At 49.9% G+C, this 17,460-nt stretch overlaps 1 protein-coding gene and 2 non-coding genes across 3 annotated transcripts; 2 read left to right on the forward strand and 1 right to left on the reverse strand.

Moving 5' to 3' along the window:
* The first annotated feature begins 466 nt into the window (after positions 1-466).
* On the forward strand, positions 467-538 carry Trnae-cuc (transfer RNA glutamic acid (anticodon CUC)). The gene has a single exon. It is a non-coding gene; the product is annotated as a tRNA-Glu (tRNA).
* A 6,550-nt stretch (positions 539-7,088) lies between these two features.
* LOC128723899 (insulin-like growth factor-binding protein complex acid labile subunit) lies at positions 7,089-16,573 on the forward strand. Its single transcript, XM_053817664.1, has 4 exons — positions 7,089-7,976; positions 8,079-8,636; positions 8,709-8,900; positions 16,281-16,573. The coding sequence occupies exons 1-4, from the start codon at positions 7,089-7,091 to the stop codon at positions 16,383-16,385; spliced, it is 1,743 nt and encodes a 580-aa protein (XP_053673639.1). The 3' UTR covers positions 16,386-16,573.
* Trnah-gug (transfer RNA histidin (anticodon GUG)) lies at positions 9,634-9,705 on the reverse strand. Its single transcript has one exon. It is a non-coding gene; the product is annotated as a tRNA-His (tRNA).
* Positions 16,574-17,460: the final 887 nt, after the last annotated feature.

Consider the following 17,460-nt stretch of genomic DNA (forward strand, 5'->3'; position numbering starts at 1 on the left):
CCTGAAATATATGGAAATACTTCCAATGCGGCCACGGAAAAGAAATGTATTAAAACGTAACGTGCAATTTCTCTACTCTTTCGTTGAAGCGTTCAGCAAATAAATAAATCTCGCAGCCCACACGATTTTTGTTTTGTGCCAACCTTTGAAGCAGCATTCTTTGTGCGCTTAGGCCTGAACCCACGTATAGGGCGATGGGTTTTAATAACCACGAACTAGCTATTCGGCAGTTTGTTCCGTTTATGTTTACGATCGCACCATGAAGTGCAGTGCAATAAAAATGGCGCCATGTGCGTTGCTGCACATGTAAACGGAGCGATAGTGTGGCTACCCCTCCACCGAACGTGTCAAGAATAGATTATTGCATCACGTCATCCGCCCTGGCGTAGAGTTGACGGGCAAACGAGTAAATTTTCATCAATTTCCACAACCACTGGGGGCTAAAGTAGAGCCAGAGAAGCAACCATCCCATATTGTCTAGTGGTTAGGATATCCGGCTCTCACCCGGAAGGCCCGGGTTCGATTCCCGGTATGGGAATAACATTTATTTTTGATGAAATCTTATACTTCATTAAATTGTAGTAAACCATATTTTTAAATCATCAAAATTGTATCGGTATAAATACTTTGACAAACTTATTAACAAAAGGCAGTACGCATTCGATTAGCATAGAAAGTTATTTTGAAATATTTTATGTACCATACTTGTTGAACGAAGAAACAACTTGGAAACCATTTTCTTTGTGCAGAAAAAAACACTTTAAGGATGCCGATGGTGTTGCGTAACGTTTCATTTGCAATCAAAGTAAGATATTTTATTAATTCAATTCTTATAACGCAACCCCGAAGGCACCACACATGCCACCCTTCAGCGAGCAAGGGAAGCGGCTAATGCGCATCAAAAGCTCAAACACATCCGGATGCCGCTACCTGCCGCAAATGGAAAAAATATGGGCTTATAAATTCAATTCCACCGATGAGAATTATTAGATTTTCATGCACTTACCCTCACTCGAACCGCCGACCGATAAGGCCATAACCGAGGCCCCCGCATGGCTCGTAAAGTATCCTTCCCCGATTCCTTCCGAGAATGTGGCAGATCCTTCCCGGTAGCATACCCATTTTTTATGCTTTATTTTCATTCATAAATTTAGCACCGTTATTGAGAAGTATCGGCAGGCCTCCCGAAGGGCGTACCTTCCTGCCCAGAGCACAGATGGCCGACCTTGCCGCTCTTGCCGTTCGCAAGCGAATAAAACGCAAATGGTCAATCGCAATCACTCATCCTCTCATACGCACGCTCTTTCACTCGCACACCCTTCTGCGGATAGTGAAGCGTTGCGGGATCGCAACGATAACATATCCTTTTCATCGGGATAGCGCTCCTCGCGGAAGGAGTCAAGTGAAATCTGTGTGAGAAGGAAACCCAAAATTGGTAGATAAATGGCGAAGGAATGGATCCTAAACGGATGGTGTATCTCCCACAAGGCAGCCTCGAAGCAACCTATCGCTGCAATAAGCCATACGACCCCGCAGGAACTCGTGGAAAAGGTCCCGCGTGTTAAGGCATATTTTTCCACCACGGCACCACAACACATCACTTCGACGTTTAGCGCCTAATCTGTGGCACACCTTTTCCAACCCGACCGTAAGAAAAGCAAGCCTTTAACACCGTTGCTGGATAGCAAACGGACCGGGTTTCGGGTGTGAAAGTGAAGCAAAATCCACGGGTAAGTACAGCCTGCCCGCAGTTCCCCGCTGTGAACCGATAAAGCCAATAAAGAACAGAGATCCACGCAGCGGCACCCGTTGAAGGCAAATTGATAAACTTTGCGCCTAAAAACACTCGCACCCTAATCGTAATGACGGTAACAGATATCGCAATGCCGTGCTTACGCCGCGGCAAGGAAGTTCAGAACCGTTTGAACTCGCCCGAGTGGCGCGCCTCCATTTCCGGCTTAAGCTTGATTCGTCGTGCCCCCCCTTCCCAGCTACGGTGGAAAGTTTATCGATTTGAAGAGGTTGTCTCAAAATCGATTTCAATTTCACACTTCCACGTGGCCGAACCGGGAGGCCAAAATGGTGGCGAAGTTTGGCCGAGCAAATGAATCGATCCCAGCCGCCCGGCGCGAAGGATAGCTACGAGCCGGCGAGACAATTTCCAATAAGTGTGGGGCTAATCAATTCGGGAAAACTTTTGCGTTTTCCTATTTCCCATCGTGGGCTGTAGGCCGGTGGTTGGTTTTGTTTGGTTTTGGCAGCCCCTCCCGGGTTCAATAATGAACGATTTCATTCTAGCCGTTTGCAATACTCGGTATACTCGGCGGAGAAGCCACTCATTTCGCAAGCATTTCGACTGTTCGGCTGTATGAAGTAGTTAAGTGGTTTGCTTTGCGTTGAGCAGCTGGATAGCAATAGCAAATCGACTGGCAAGAGCAACATAAATACGGCCTAATAGTTGCACGATTTTAAAGAAAACACATCGAACGCACGTTCCAAACGTTGAAATTATTACCATTCGCAGAATCAATCCATTATGTCACGCTACCAGCCACTTTGTCTTCGATCTAGCTTCGTACGAACGAATGAAACACAGCTTCCCCAGAACACATTCAATTATTCCATAAATACAGATGGCTCCATTAAGCGGAAGCAACCTTCCTGGCCGCATTCGGCACCGGTGTGCTTACGCTGAAAGGGAAAACATGCCGCCATGCCTGCAAAAGTACACCGGAGCACACGGAGCTCACAATCTGTCGGAACGCGTCCCCAAGCGCACCCGGGCCCGGGGCATGACAGCAGCTGACATTTCCGGTGAACGAAAGTCACGTGATTGATTTATGATTTTCGGCTCTTCGCGTCTTCAACACAATCGTTCACCCACTGGCAAGTGGGAGGTGGTTGTAGACTTTCTGGACGCCAAACGAACGCCGCTTGTGCCTTGTTGTTATTCGCCACACTGCCGTCCGAGCGAATTGCGTTAATTTCGAGACACGAGAGCTCGAATGAGGGAGAGAAAACAAACAAAAAAAAAAGCCAAACCATCACAACCACCTGCATAACTGAATCAACTTTCGCCCGACTGAATGCATGCTGACAGACTCAAACTCATGCCCAAGCTTCGGCTTCATTCCGGCCGAGCGTCACCCCAACGGAAGGTGACACGTTTCGCTCGACAAACGCCCACGACGGGAGCTTTATGACGGTTGACAAAATTAAACACGATATTAATCCTCTAGTGCGCTGTAATTCTTCGCTCGGGCCGCACGCTCCCAACGTTGCCAACCGGGGAGAGTGTGATGTAATGCTTGCCCCCTGGGCGTGACCTCTGGCGAAGTTGCGAAACAAAGCGACACCAAGCGCATGGCACCACAGTGGGCACGCTCGCGAAGTCAATCGGAAACCGCGCCAGTCAGTCCGAAGCACGAGAGAAGTGGGAAATATATTCGCAAAACATGATTCTACCGTCGAAACGTGCGCCACCCCACCCACACCATTATTGCCACCCGCGTAGCGATTCGCGCGGGCAGACGATCGCACAAAACTTAATTCACCATTCATGTATGCAAACTATCGCACGATCCGAGCGCGAGTCTCCACAGTTTTGGATGTGCCATTTATTTTTCGCCCGCCCACACCGCTTCGCTGACACAAATGCTAATGGAGGCGCCCGGTGGCTCACGGGCCGGCGGTTGCGCGTTTGGCTGCGTCCGTCAGAACGGCAAAAGCCTGGAAGATAAATGATCGGCCACGGAATCTGGCTAGCGCGCGGCGTATGGGCAAAGAAAGATTTTGCACCAGTGTAAACGAGCGCCCGGGCGCCACGGCATTAGTGTTTCCCGGCCACGGTGCGGTGACATCCGGTTGCAACGTTTTCCACGTCCATCAACAGCGAAGCGCACGGTGCGGAATGAGGAATTTCGGTGGCCCCAGTGGGTGGGGTTTGGTTTTTAGCGTCATTAAGGCGCGCGTGCGACGTCTAATGAAGGTTGGCACCGTTGGAAGGAGGCTTTCCGCGCGGGAACTTGGACTTACGCACGCCACGATGCATCTCACTCATGCGCGAACGGCTTGACGGCGTTCCGTTAATTGTACCGCCACCGTTGATTGATGTGTAATCTCTTGCTCCAGGCTGCCACGTGGGCCGATGGGCCGAGCTTTTATAGTTTCGCTTCGGTGCACTAATGCCAGCAACTTTCTGCCTTTTGGTTGTGGCCGCTCTAACGTGCAGGACCTTCAAATGACGGTTTTTACTCGCATCGAGACACAACCTTGTGCACCGTGTGTAAGTGTTTCGGAAAGCTGTCAAGCTGGCGTTCCGATGGGATGTTGAGAATTTAATCCTCTAATTGAAAGAGAATAAAAAAGCTTCTCCATCTTGCAAATTCACCGCAACAGTGTGCCATTAAGCGCAATCGAGTACAAATTATCCAACCGGGAACGGAACCCAATCAAATTTGGCGTCGAGCCAAACGCGGTTAATTGCTTATGCCGCCTTCAAAGGGCCATCAACGTATTAGCAAGCCATTAACTGCACAATTGGCGTGCATATTTGAGTTCATTTGCAAACACCAGTGTAAAATCAACACTCGCCCACGCCATTGTTATCAGTTAAATCCCACACCGCCCTTACACCGAAGGACCAGCACGCTCAAGGATCCCTGCTGCATCCGGTTTAATTGTTCACTGCACCCGAGCGGACCAGCTGCTCGAGAAAAGTGCCCCAGAGTGTGTGTGCAGTGAAAGCGAGTGAAGGAAGTGATAAGAAGCGGCCAAAACAAAATATTATCACGCTAGCATAATTGCTTTCTAATGGTGGCCCCTTGCGCGTGTGCATGTCCGTACACACACACGCGTGTGACTCGCAACATTGTCTCGAATGGGCAGGCCAGCTCGGGTCCTTCTGTTTGATGCTCCTCAGCCCGCTAATTAGACCGTGTTAGTGGGCTCTATTTGCCATTCATTCGCTCATTATCTTTCTCCTTTGCCCTCGTTCTTAGGCACTGTTTGTTTATTTTCTTCTCTCACCGCATCATTTCCGACCCCTTTTCGAGCACTTTATGTGTGTTTATGATCTCTTCTTCTCTCGCGCACACCCATGCACATCCGGTGTTGGAATTCGCCATTCGCCAAGATTCCACCCGGCTCGAGCATGATCTTGACCGACGCCCTCCACGCGGGTTGTTCGGTCTGTTGACACTCCGCCAAACCACCCGAGGCTCTTCTCTGATGGGGGGAAAACCTGCTCCAGCAATTCCTAACACCTGGCACCGCGATCCACCCCTAAAGCCACCTGCACGGATTGATGTTTGTTGTCCGTCGTCGTTCCGCGTCGCGTTTCGGTTTGTTTGTTTGCCTTGGGCGTTTCGAGCGAGCGGGCGAGATACGCGACCACGCGTGTGGCTATAAATTACGTGTGACGTAGCTGTTGGATGCTTCGTCGGCTTCCCTGGGCGGTTGTCTCTTGGCCATTGTGGCCAAACGGCTCAAGTGGCGGTGTCAGCTGGCGTCCTAATGAGAGAACGAACAGTGGCAACAAGGGTTTGCGTGAGTGGACCCGAAATGAAATTAAAGCCAGCGTTTTGTGTGGGACAGGACGCACACACACGAGAAAGGTGTAGAAAAGTTGGAAAAAAAACCCTTCACCACAATGGGTTTGATCTTCAAATATTTGACGTGAAAAAAAAAATCAAAATCATTTCAAATCACCGTTAACAAAAGAAATTATTAGTTTGGTGTGAATAATAAACTATTCTCCCACTTTCTCTTCAGTAAAACTTCCGCTGTAATTGGCTGTAATCGAATGCTTTATCATGCCGCTTTATCAAGAGTTATTTTTAAGTACAGCATCCAAACCGCATTATTTCACGCAGCACAACCCCAACGCGTCAAGTTTCGCCTAGTCGCACGTTTCGTTTCGTTGCTGCTACTCGGAAAGGGATTTTCATTCATCGTAAACCATCATAAGCATGACCTTCTTAAATGACTAATTTTATCCTCCGGTTTCCCCCGCTTTCGTACAAGTAAACCCACTTAACCGTGGTAATGTCCCTAACTACGCCGGCACTATATCTCTCGATATCGCATCATATGTCTCTCGCCAGCGGCCTTTCCCGCTCTTTGTCACGCTTTTCTTTGATCCTCATCATGAGCTCTCTCTTTATCTCTCTGTACGCGCTCTCTCTCTCTCATTCTCTGTCGCCCTTGGCGTACGCGGGATGGCCGCGAAATCCCTGCGACGCAAAGCCGCACCATAAAAATAGGCACTTGTCTGACGGGCATTATCTTTTTCGCCGCCAAAACGTCCCACCCGGTGTTCCCCGACAGTCCCAAAAACCCGAGCAACAAACGATCGCGGACACATAAATACGGCCACCGTTGACAGTTGATAGAAGCCGTCGGAGCGATCCGGTAACGTTCTTCGCCATCGCGAGAAAAGATCACCAACCGACGTGTTTTTTTTCCCCCGTGCGTTTCCACGTGTTTGTGTGCGCGTGTGTCTCTTCACGTTTAAAGGAACTCTAGTTTTAACGTGCAACCCTTCGTGGAGTGGTGCAAAACTTTTCACTTTCCATTCGACCCATCAGCGGTTAGAAACGGACCGCGATTCGGTCACAAACTGGTCACCAGTGAATAGCAAGCTTTCGAAAACCTGGGTGCTGTGGAAAACCCGGGATCCGATCGCACCCATCGCGGAAGGAAACGGGAAAAAAATACCCCTTAGGTGGACCTGGCCACAAGCGGACAAAAAGTGTGTGAAACGGGCAACGAAAAGTTTGTTTATTTTTCACACGACGTTGAGCCGGGAAGAAACAGAGAGAGTGAGAGAGAAAGAGAGAGAGAGAGAGAGCGAAAACGTGTCCGGCTGGTAGTGCAAATGAGTGGTGTTAAATAATTTAAATAAAATTGGCAAAGTTTTGAACGCCGGTTCTGCGGTGTAGCGCGAGCCGAACGCTCCGGCGTGACATAAGCGCCAAAAATTAATACCCGCAAGTGTGCACCCCCGGTACGGTAGGCCGCTTTTCCGGACTTTTCCATTGTGTGCGGGCGGGCGTGGTCAGTTGGAGGTTTTTGGTTGAAAGCCAACCATGCTGCTCCGGGTGTTGCTACTTGCTGTGGGTTTGCTGTGGCGATGTAACGGCATCCCGTACGGAGAAGCCGACGTTGAGCTAGACGAAGAGACCGAGTCCGTTTCGCTGTCGGCGTGCTACGTGGAGGATCTGCGTAACATTCGTGAGCACAACCAGAACCCGCTGACGATTGAGATCAATCACTGCTACCTGCAGGAACTACCGAACGCGATCTTCATCCGCTTTAACGATCTCCGGACGCTCGAGATCTGTGACAGTCGCGTCAACAACCTGCAGGACTTTGCGCTGAATGGGTTGCGGAACATTGAGACACTTAATCTGTCCCGAAACAACCTCACCTCGGTGAAGTCGTGGAGCGATCACAATCTCGACACGCTTCAGGTGCTCGATCTGCGGCGAAATCTAATTCGCACGATCGACGAGTTCTCGTTGCACCGGTACCCGTCGCTGGTGAAGCTTAACCTGGCGGTCAATTTCATCGCCAACATTCCCGAGGGCACATTCAAGCCGGTGGCACAGCTTAAGTATCTCAATCTTGGCAAGAACCAGCTCACCAGCATCGGTGAGAGCATGCTTCGAGGGTTGACGAAGCTGACACATGTAGCCTTTCATCACAACCGCATCCGAACGGTAAACCCGTTCGCGTTCATCGGAAACGGTCACCTGAAGGTGGTACAACTGCAGGACAATCAGCTCAGTGTTCTCGCACCTGATTTGCTCGGAAGTCTGCCACGATTGGCGTTCTTCAACATCAGCAACAACGAGCTGGAAACGATCGGCAATCTGAGCTTCAAGAACAACGGCGATCTGCGGGTGTTGGATCTAAGCTATAATCAGATCGAGCAACTAGAGGACTACAGCCTCAAGGGGCTGTACGATCTGGAGGTGAGACTTATCCTACGTGCGCACCACGCCGTTATCTCACGGTGCACGTAAGACCTGTTCTCGAAACCTAAACCTACTCTCTGTTATCTTTTCCATCGTCAGGCGCTCAACATCAGCCACAACCGGCTGGCAACGGTCGGCAAATATGTGCTAAAGGATTGCGCTAATCTTCACGATCTCGATCTCTCCGGGAATGCGCTGGAGTACGTGGGGCTGAAGCTGTCCAGCATCACACCACAGCTGGTGCGGCTCAACCTGTCCGACAACGCCATTGCCGATATCGAACGGGACGTGTTTGAGGACCTGCAAAAACTGCACACACTCGATCTGTCACGGAATCAGCTCACCGAAGATGGCTTTCTGTGGTCGCTTACGCACCTTAGCGTGCTTAACATGAGCTGGAATGGGTTCCACAAGTTGAACGCATCGCTGCTCGAGGGACTCGCTCTCGTCGAGCTCCACGACAACCCCTGGGAGTGCCGGTTCCTGGTGCAAGAGCTAGCGCACCACAGCAAGAACGTGATCTACGGCAAGAACTACCTCGTGCAGGACACTGGCCACATCCTGACGGTGACTGGCATTGAGTGTACGGATGAGCATGGCAAGAACCGCGATATCGTGGTGGTTGAACCTCCACCGAAGCCCGTCGATAGTGAAAAGGTACCTCGCCAAATGGTTCCTTAAAGTCAAGGGAACTCTTTAACGAACCGTTGTTGCCATCCTCTTTTGCAGGAGTTGAACCAATACCGGTTCTTCCATGAAGGACACGTCGACACACGCCCCATCCAGGATAACTTCGACACCAAATCGACCGTGATCTGGCTGATGTCGGGAGCGATCGCGGTGTTCGGTGCGTTCAAGCTGATCCAACTGCTGCTGCGGCACTCGGAACACCAGAGCGAGAAATGGCGCCTTGATCAGCACGTAAGTAGCAACGAGGAACACGAGGAAGCCGCACGGCACTACTCCGGTTCCAGCAGGGAGGCCATGTCTAACGCACCAACTTCCGGTACCTCGGGTGCGCTCAGCTTCTTTCTCAACGTGCCCCAAGGATGTGTACGACAGTACACACCCACGATAAAGTAGTGTACCGCCGAATGTGACTCATTTGTGGCTCTGGTGATGGATGGATTTGCATTCGTGCGTCCTTCAGTACTCGTGATAGCTCGTACGTCGTGTGCGAGTGGCTTCATATTGTGAGTGTTCGCTAGGCGATAAGGATCGCGCAAGGGTTGGCAGCGTCCATGTTGGATGATTTGGTGCTTTCTGTTCATCCGTCCGGTATTCTTTGAGTGTATTATATGTAACGGGGATCCATGTGTGATCCTCAAGCGAAAGTACTAATAAAAATGTGTATTTTAAACTAACCGTCGTCTGTGTTTACTAACAGCTCGTATCGAGGTAAATTCTCAAAAAAAACAGGAAGTAACATGTATGTAAAAGTTCCCCGCAGTGTTGTCTCATAGTTTAGCCATTTTGCTTTACTACAAAAAACTCTATCTTCCCCCACCGTGACAATGTTCTCTTCTGTCAATTTTCTCTCCGTTGTGACTTCAACAACTGTCCTCCTTATCACTCCTGGAGAAGAGTTTCTTCCCCATAACTGATACCGATTTTTTTAATGAAGGCCAAGGAGAAAAGCTTCACATTAAAACATTGCCGTGACCAGGATTCGAACCTGGGTTACTACGGCCACAACGTAGGGTCCTAACCACTAGACGATCACGGCTACTGAGGGTGGTGATAGAGGGCCGTTTGTTTGAAAAACAAAATCGTAACCCGATAATCATAACAAACGTACATTGATTTGCCTTTTTATTTTCAAACCACATGAAGCGAAGCAAAAGTCACGGTCGACCATGCATTCATTTGTTTTTTTTTTCTGCGCAGCCGCCCGTATTTATAGTTGTCTGCTGGCCCACCCTCAGTTCGATAAACCGCAAACGATAAACATACAACAGCGCTTTTGGCGCCAGTTTCGCTACAAACGCAACGCTTTCCATTTCGGCAGCAACGCCGTATGGACGTACGGTTCTGGCTGCTGTCTTTGCACTTTTGAATGCATCGTTTTGTTGGTACCATTCATTCGTCCACTGGTGGAGGGAGTGAAAAGAGAAAAAAAAACAAGAATTGCATTCCCTGCATGAGTGGTGCCAACCGGCGCTATCTTTCGTGCTGAATAATCACTATTTACTTATGGTTTGGTTCGGTTGGTACAAACGATCAACCCGCACGAAAGTAACTCCTATCTCCTTTACGTTTGGTGGAAAAGACCTCGCTATGAAGCCCGAAGCGATTAAAGTTCGAATCCTGGTCACGGCAATGCTAACTTTCTTTTCTTGTAGGAAAACAATTTTCTCTTCTTTTTTTTAACCTTCTCCGAGCCCTTTTCTTCGACCCGAATAGATGCTCAGTCAAGGATAACGAAAGCAGCAGGTGAGCAAAGAAAAGATAGTTTAGGGGGTGGTACACCAGAGAATGGAAGACATTGTCAAGCAAAAAGAAACCAGCGAAGGACGTACTTTTTTTTCTTCTTTTCCTGGCAGACATTCATTTTCTTTCCTAATCTCGACAAACTGCGCCATTCCGGTCGGATGGAGTGCGATGAGCAGGCAAATTATGTGGTTTTCCCCCACTCCCGTTCAGGTCACATTTTTATATCCGCTGACCTACATTCCGCGCGGGCACTTTAATCTCGGCGGGGAATATTTCTCCGCAACAACTGAAAGCTCACACACACACACACACACAAAGTGCCAGCGAAAACATTTGGCCAGGAAATATTGCAATCCTTCACCGGCTCATCTGCAGTCGCAATCATCCATTCGACAAATAGCGGCAGCGCCAGCCAGCACTAGTAGTTTCTTGGTTTTTATTTCCACCTCGATCCGCGCTAAAGATGGAAGGCGACCGTAGAGAGCGAACAGCATGCTCCTAAGTCGGCATTTCAGAGCGCTCAATCCGAGGCCACCCGGTGGATCAGACGGGCCCGGAAAATAAACCAAAACCGGAAGCTTAGCAAAAGTCATTTTCCACCCAAAAACCACCCGACGTTCAGGATCCGAGCGTCCGGGAAGGCCTTTGAGTGGCGCGCCGGATGTGACTTCCGGATTCGTAATAAATTTCGGCCAAACCCTCCACGCGCTCGGTGATCCGTGACGGGCGGCAAAGGAGCAAAAGAACAAGAGCAACAAGCAAAAAAAAAACCTAGCACCCACCACCCACACGGAGAAGCATGGCGAAAACTGTTCGACGCGCGAAAGTAAAACCGCCACGGAGCGATAAGTTTTTATTACGCCAGTCTGCCGATGGCTGCCCCGGGGCTTAATGAACCGGAAGCACAAGTGTCAGATAAGTTACGAATCGCATAAAGCACCATTCGAGGGCATGATTCGGGCGGGGACGCCCGAAACTGCGCTTCAGCCGATCGGAACGGAACGGATCGGAACGAAGGCCAAAGGTTTTCCCGGAATCGGATGTGTGTCGTTGGCACACATGAAAGCACGCGATGAAGGACGCGCTTTTGGGGAAATGTTTTTGCGTTTCTGTTTTTTCCGAATGCCGAAAAGCACGACTGACATTGAATTCGTCCCCTATTCACGTCTGCTAATCCGGCACCGGCATCGTGTGCTTTGGGCGGGACGCGTTCCCTACAGTTCAAACCCATTTGCCGGCGTTCGACGCGAGCGCGGGAATGAATTGACCACTCTAATAATTAATCGATCACGAAATCGCCGCTGAAAGCCCACATTCCACCGGCATTAGCATCGTGTTTCGGTGTTCGGCCAGCCCACCCAGAAGAACCTATCGGGGCCATCGGTCCAAATGTTAATAATTAATCGTTTGTTCGTTTGGCTTCTGCTCCCGGTCCATTTCCGAGCTTTTCCCGTCGACTCTCGTAAGGCAATCTAATTTTCCCACACGCACACACATACACATACCGCATCCGAGAGCATACAGCAACGCCCCACTAATTATTGCGCCACGGTGGCTACGAACCGGGACAGGAATCCTAACGGGCTCCCAATCGAACCGAACCGAACGCGCAGTCAGATAATTAAATCACGTCCAGCGTTCCGGTGCTCGGTTCGCGTTGTCCGTGGCCGGTCGGTAATGGGTTTGGAAAAGTTTACCAACATGCCCGGCCAACCTGGAAGGATGGCCAACCGATGGGTTGTTTTTCCTTCGCGCCCGGGCGTAGTAGCAAACTATGGTAAAAGTCCTTCATTAGCGTATCGGAATCGGATCCGCGTACGGATGCATGTTCTGTTTTTGCGAACGATCGGGTACGCTCGTCGGGCATGCGGATTTGCGATGGTAATTTGGGAAAGTGTTGAATTTTAGTTTTGCCTTTCTCCACCAGCTCATTGACATTGACTCGCGTTACGAGGGATTCGTTTCGTCTGTGGTGGGATAATCAATCGCATAAGGTGCATTGTACGTATGTTCATGAATATTCACTTATTAGCACCCAGCTACTCAGTGTCTGGGGAAGCATAGACAGCACTCTCGCTCCCTTTTTCCAGTGAATTGGCATTTCGAAATCCATTCGCACCAACCCAAACCCACCCACAGAAGCACTTAACATTCGGTGCAAACAAAAACAAAACCATTTTCTCGGAAAACCCGCCGCTGGAAAACGATTATCGGTGTACGTAAGCAAGCCCGTAATCGCCATTTAATTAAATCGCGCCACGGCTCCCATCCCGGCTGGGTGGTTTCGAGAAAAAGGCTCCGTTCGTGCCGCGCGAAAACCCGATCCAAGCGCATTGTAATGCTAAATTAAACTGCTTCATTACACCCCGAAAGGTGGGGCCTGAAAATGGCCACGGCCTGGCACATGTGGCGTCGCAATCGTTATGTAAATTATGTTGCTCGAAAACAAACACAATGCACGCTCGCATCCTTTTTCGGGAAGCGCACCAACCAGAAGAAGCGGCAAGAACGGGCATTCCCAACGCAACGCAATTCCCCTTTTCCATCGGTTCGTTTCGCTGGGAAAGCGTTCCAAATCCCTGTTGCCAACCGAGCGGGGGCCAATTAGCAGACGAAAGTTTCGAGGCACACCCTACAGCTAGCTTGGATCGGGCTCAACGGCACAGCTGGACCGAGTTCCTCCCGGGAACGCACGTGAACGACTGAGGAAGCTGAACTTTGTTGCGCCGTGCAGCAGTTCGCAGTATGAGCAGATCGATCTTTCCCTGCACCTTTTTGGGTGGGTGGACTGAAACGGGGGATGGGTGGGGTAGAGGACGCTAATCATTACAAATATGTTCCTCCCCAAAGCGCCCACCGAGCACCCACACGTCCCGGGAGACAAATTAGCTGCACGGACTAATGTCCCGTGCTTTGGCGGATAAAAAAGTGACATGACACGAGGATGCCGAGAACTCCATCAAACTGCTTCATCCACCCCTGTCCCGGTGGACTAAGTAGGATCTGGCAGCAGATGAGACGCTTTCCTTTCTGCGTGCTTTCGTGCTTCTTTTCCCATCCACCGGAGCACGATATTTATCTTTCACTAATTTACCCCCGCAGCAGTCGTTTAAAGGCTCCGGGGTGAAAGCCGACGGGTCGAACCCCGGTCTCCGGTGTGTCCTGGTGTGACCCTCCACCAACCGGACGATTCCGGTTACAATTTCTCAAAGCCTCACACACACACACACACACACACACACACTAGAGCGTGGCCTGGTGAAAGACGCTGCGCCAGCAAAGTTTAAAGTCTATTAAACATGGCCGCCAAAGACCTATCCTATTTATTTTCATTCCTTTTCTTTACCCCTTTCATTGCTCTCTCTTTCTCTCTCTTTCTCTCTCGTGTGCTTTCTTTCGTCTTATCTGTGCTTTAGAGCCTTCGGGTTAAGCGCAAGGAATCGAAATACGGGCAGGGATCAGAGTTTCAAAAGAATCTTCGAAACACCGCACACACACGGCTGGCTCGGGCGTGGATCCGTCGGTGTGAACCCGAGTGCCGAGGGTCTGGTTGCGAAAAACAGATGTTTGTTATTTTTATCACTAAGGGATGACTCTCCCCCCACCTTCAAGTTCCTCCTCTAATCTATGCCGTAGTGTCCCCGCACTCGGACCACTCGGAAAGGACCTCTTCGCTGATCCCTTCCGTAGGTGCCCGGGAATGACCTGATGGGGGACGAAAGGGGGCAGGGGGCGATCCATTGTTTGCTTTCCTCGGGGATCGGCCGGCCGGGAAAACCTCTTTAGCCACCGGAAAAGCCCCCCCCTTTCTAACCGACAACCCTGGGGTTACCCCCTTACGGGAATGGGTTTATTTTCTTTTTTCACTCGTGGAGGAGCAAATTTATTCCCTTTCCCGGGCAAAGATTGCGCGCGCGCATTTGAAAGGAAAGTTTCGCTTTATTTACTCGATTTTTGTTTGCGTCTTTCGTTTCTTATTGTATTGTGCTCAAGCCGGCCCGCCTCGGTGGCTACGTGACCCCATTTTGTGCTTCTCCGTCCACGCGGCAGGAAAACGGAAGAAAAATCACCGATCGCCGATAGTTTCGCAGTTTCCAGAGCGCGCGCGCGCGCGCTCGGGTTCCTTCTTTTCCTCTTTTTTTTTGCATCCCTCCAGCCCACCCTAACTAGACAATAATACTCAACGGCCAACCCGGCGGGAGCGAACCGTTCGAACAGTCGGCCCAACCAACGGGGCAGATAAAAAGCAAACGACAAAGAAATGGTAATGCGGTTCAATGCGATTGATAATGCAGCAAATCCGGAGGACCTTCCGTAACCCACGGTCGACGACAGGGAACTCGGGTTGCCCGGGAAGCACCGGCTAGAGGGGAACTAAACGAGGGTGAAGCTGTAAAAACACAACGCGACCCCGAACTTTTTTGCATGCCACAAGCTGTCCAAGTATGTAAATTTTGCTACCGCATGAAAAGGGAAGAGACGCTTCCGTGGCAACATCGTGCAGCGCGCTGTGCTGGGCTGGGAAATGCTTTCGAAAAATTTCGAACCAGCACCGGTTTAGTGCCCATAATAATCAAGGAAATGTTTACCGATGGCGCACCCGTGGACGCCATCAATTGTCTCATGAGCGAACGAAATTGCTCCAAATCTTAGCTTAAATGCGGAGCAAATCAATTTCAACGCTTGACGGCGGCTATAAACCCGGTGCCCCTTAAAAGCGCAAAAGCAAGAGACCAACCCGTGACGGCTCATTCCGGTAGGGAAATTGATTAAAATTATACATTTAATTCACTGAAATCCATCCGCTCGTTCGCGTTATCTCGTTACTCAATTTAAACTATTTCTTTCCGGTCCCTGGAATGAAACTCAGCAAAGCCAGGATGCTTTTCCGATCCGGCCACCAGCTGCTGACGCGGGTTGGGGTGAATTTTCCGGGCCAAAAAAGGCCCAGACAGATAGAGCTCCCGATAGAGCCAGACGGACAGAATGACAGCAGGGCGGTGATATTGTTGTTGCTGTTGCTGTTACTGTTGATAATGATGCCCCGGTGCTCGGTGTCTCGGGGAATCAACACCTAGAATAGCTCTCGCTTTGCTCTAACGTCCCGTGGCAGTTTCTGTTCCGCTGCAGCTCGATCCGATAACAGGCTAATTGATTTATTTCCCCCGTTTGCTTGCCGTTGAGTCGGCCGAGATGAATTCCACGCTTTTTTGCTTAACTAACAACGTTTTTTTGTGTTCTTCTCCTCTCACTTTTCATACCGTGTTTCGCTTAACACGCTGGTTGGAACGCTCGTTGAACGCTGGTCGAACGCTGTTTGGCGGGTGGTTTGGAAAACGATCGCGTGTATCTACGGGACGGGGGAAAATACACGCTGTTGCTCGACACGAAACCTGCCCTGGACTTGGACAACCGGCGGCGATAATTGTCATTGATACCCGGGAAACCGGCGATACGTTCGTTTCAACACGCACCCGTGCACGGAAAACGTACAAAAAACAACCGCCACAAACATCGTTAACGTCAACGTCCAAACGCACCGACCACCGACGCGGTACGCTTTTGCCAATGGTCACAAACGAATGTGGCTGCTCTGGTGGAAAATGAAAACCCTGGCACACAACACCATCGTTGAGGCAACATTTCCGACCGCGGTCGCTTGGCAACCGACACCGGGTTACTCCGTTCTATCCACCGTTCACGTCTCTCTCTCTCTCTCTCTCTCTCTGTCTGTCATGGCGCTGTCAACGGAAACGGTATCCTTGCTGCCGTCCAACCATTCCTGTGAATTCGGGGCGAAAAATCATTTTCCACTCTCGGTGCCAAAATAAAAATAAATCAACAAAAACAACGGAAAAATCGGTCCAGCTCGAGTACAACACGCCGGAAGAGTACGACCCAGGAACCACCATCGGGAAAGTGATGGAGGCGAACGGAACGCGAACGATAAATGAGTACGATGGAATGAAATAATTATTGACGTGGAGGGGTCGGGGAAAAGAACAAACGCGACCCAAACGGGAATCCTGCTGCGAGGGGAGACCACCCGACGGACGAAACGAAAGTTGTTTCCTCGCTCCTGAAGCTAATTAAAGTGCTGTCCTTTCGCATCTCTCTGTGCCGGTAAAGTAGGCAGAACGCAATAATAAAACAAAGCAAAACTTCAAACCATTCCCGGGCGAGCGGTATTTTGATTTTCATTCGCTCGGGCATTCGCTGTGGCGTTGGCCACATATCACAATAATGGTTGTGCTCGAAGCAGAACCAATTACCGAGCGGCACATCAAATGTAGTATGTGATTGAGGGAAAAACGTTCTTATTAATATGTCGTAGATTAATCATCTCTTTCGACGCTATGGTTCTAACGCAAAAACGAATTCAACTAACACGAGGATTATCGCATTCTAAAGCATTTTCTGCCGTAATTCCACAACCAACTTTCCTACCACAATCATTGTAAAAACCAACGGCAAATATTTACCCTCAAAATACAATAGCCCAAATGATAACCCATACAACGGCAGCCGGTGGAAACGGTGGTGGAAAATTTCTGTTTTCAATCATATACTGGTTTCGCAAAACCACTTCCTAACCATTGCCCTATTGGTTCCTCTTCGTACCGCCAGAGTAAAAATTAAATTAAAATCAAAATTCCCTCTCTCCAGAAAAACACATACACACACACACAAGCTCCCCGAAAAGTTATCCGATGTCCCAGATAGCGCTACGGCCCTTCATAAAACCTTCTTGAATGTTTCCGCTTGAACTTCAGCCCCGATAGCTGCTGCGGCTCGTCGACGATACCGGGCAGGGTTTCACATGGGTGGCGAAATTTTTCGACTTTTGCCCTAGAACGGATCCGAGCACGCGCTTTAAACTCCACGCTGCAAATACCGATGGTTCCCGGAGTGGTTCCCATTCCTTTCTGCCTTCGTGAGGTTCCTCCGGCTGCAGGTTGACGAAGGGCACTCCTTGCTGCTTTAATAGCACGCTCTAGCATCAGGCGGTTTATCCTGCGGTGTACTTTAAATGATAAACAGCCAACAT

This window comes from Anopheles nili, chromosome 3 (assembly GCF_943737925.1).
Source record: "Anopheles nili chromosome 3, idAnoNiliSN_F5_01, whole genome shotgun sequence".
NCBI classification, from domain to species: domain Eukaryota; kingdom Metazoa; phylum Arthropoda; class Insecta; order Diptera; family Culicidae; genus Anopheles; species Anopheles nili.

Coding starts and splice junctions, on each gene's coding strand:
- LOC128723899 (XM_053817664.1), top strand. CDS start 7,089: ATGCTGCTCCGGGTGTTGCTACTTGCTGTGGGTTTGCTGTGGCGATGT. Junction 7,977..8,078: donor AGGGGCTGTACGATCTGGAG/GTGAGACTTATC, acceptor TTCCATCGTCAG/GCGCTCAACATCAGCCACAA. Junction 8,637..8,708: donor AGCCCGTCGATAGTGAAAAG/GTACCTCGCCAA, acceptor CCTCTTTTGCAG/GAGTTGAACCAATACCGGTT.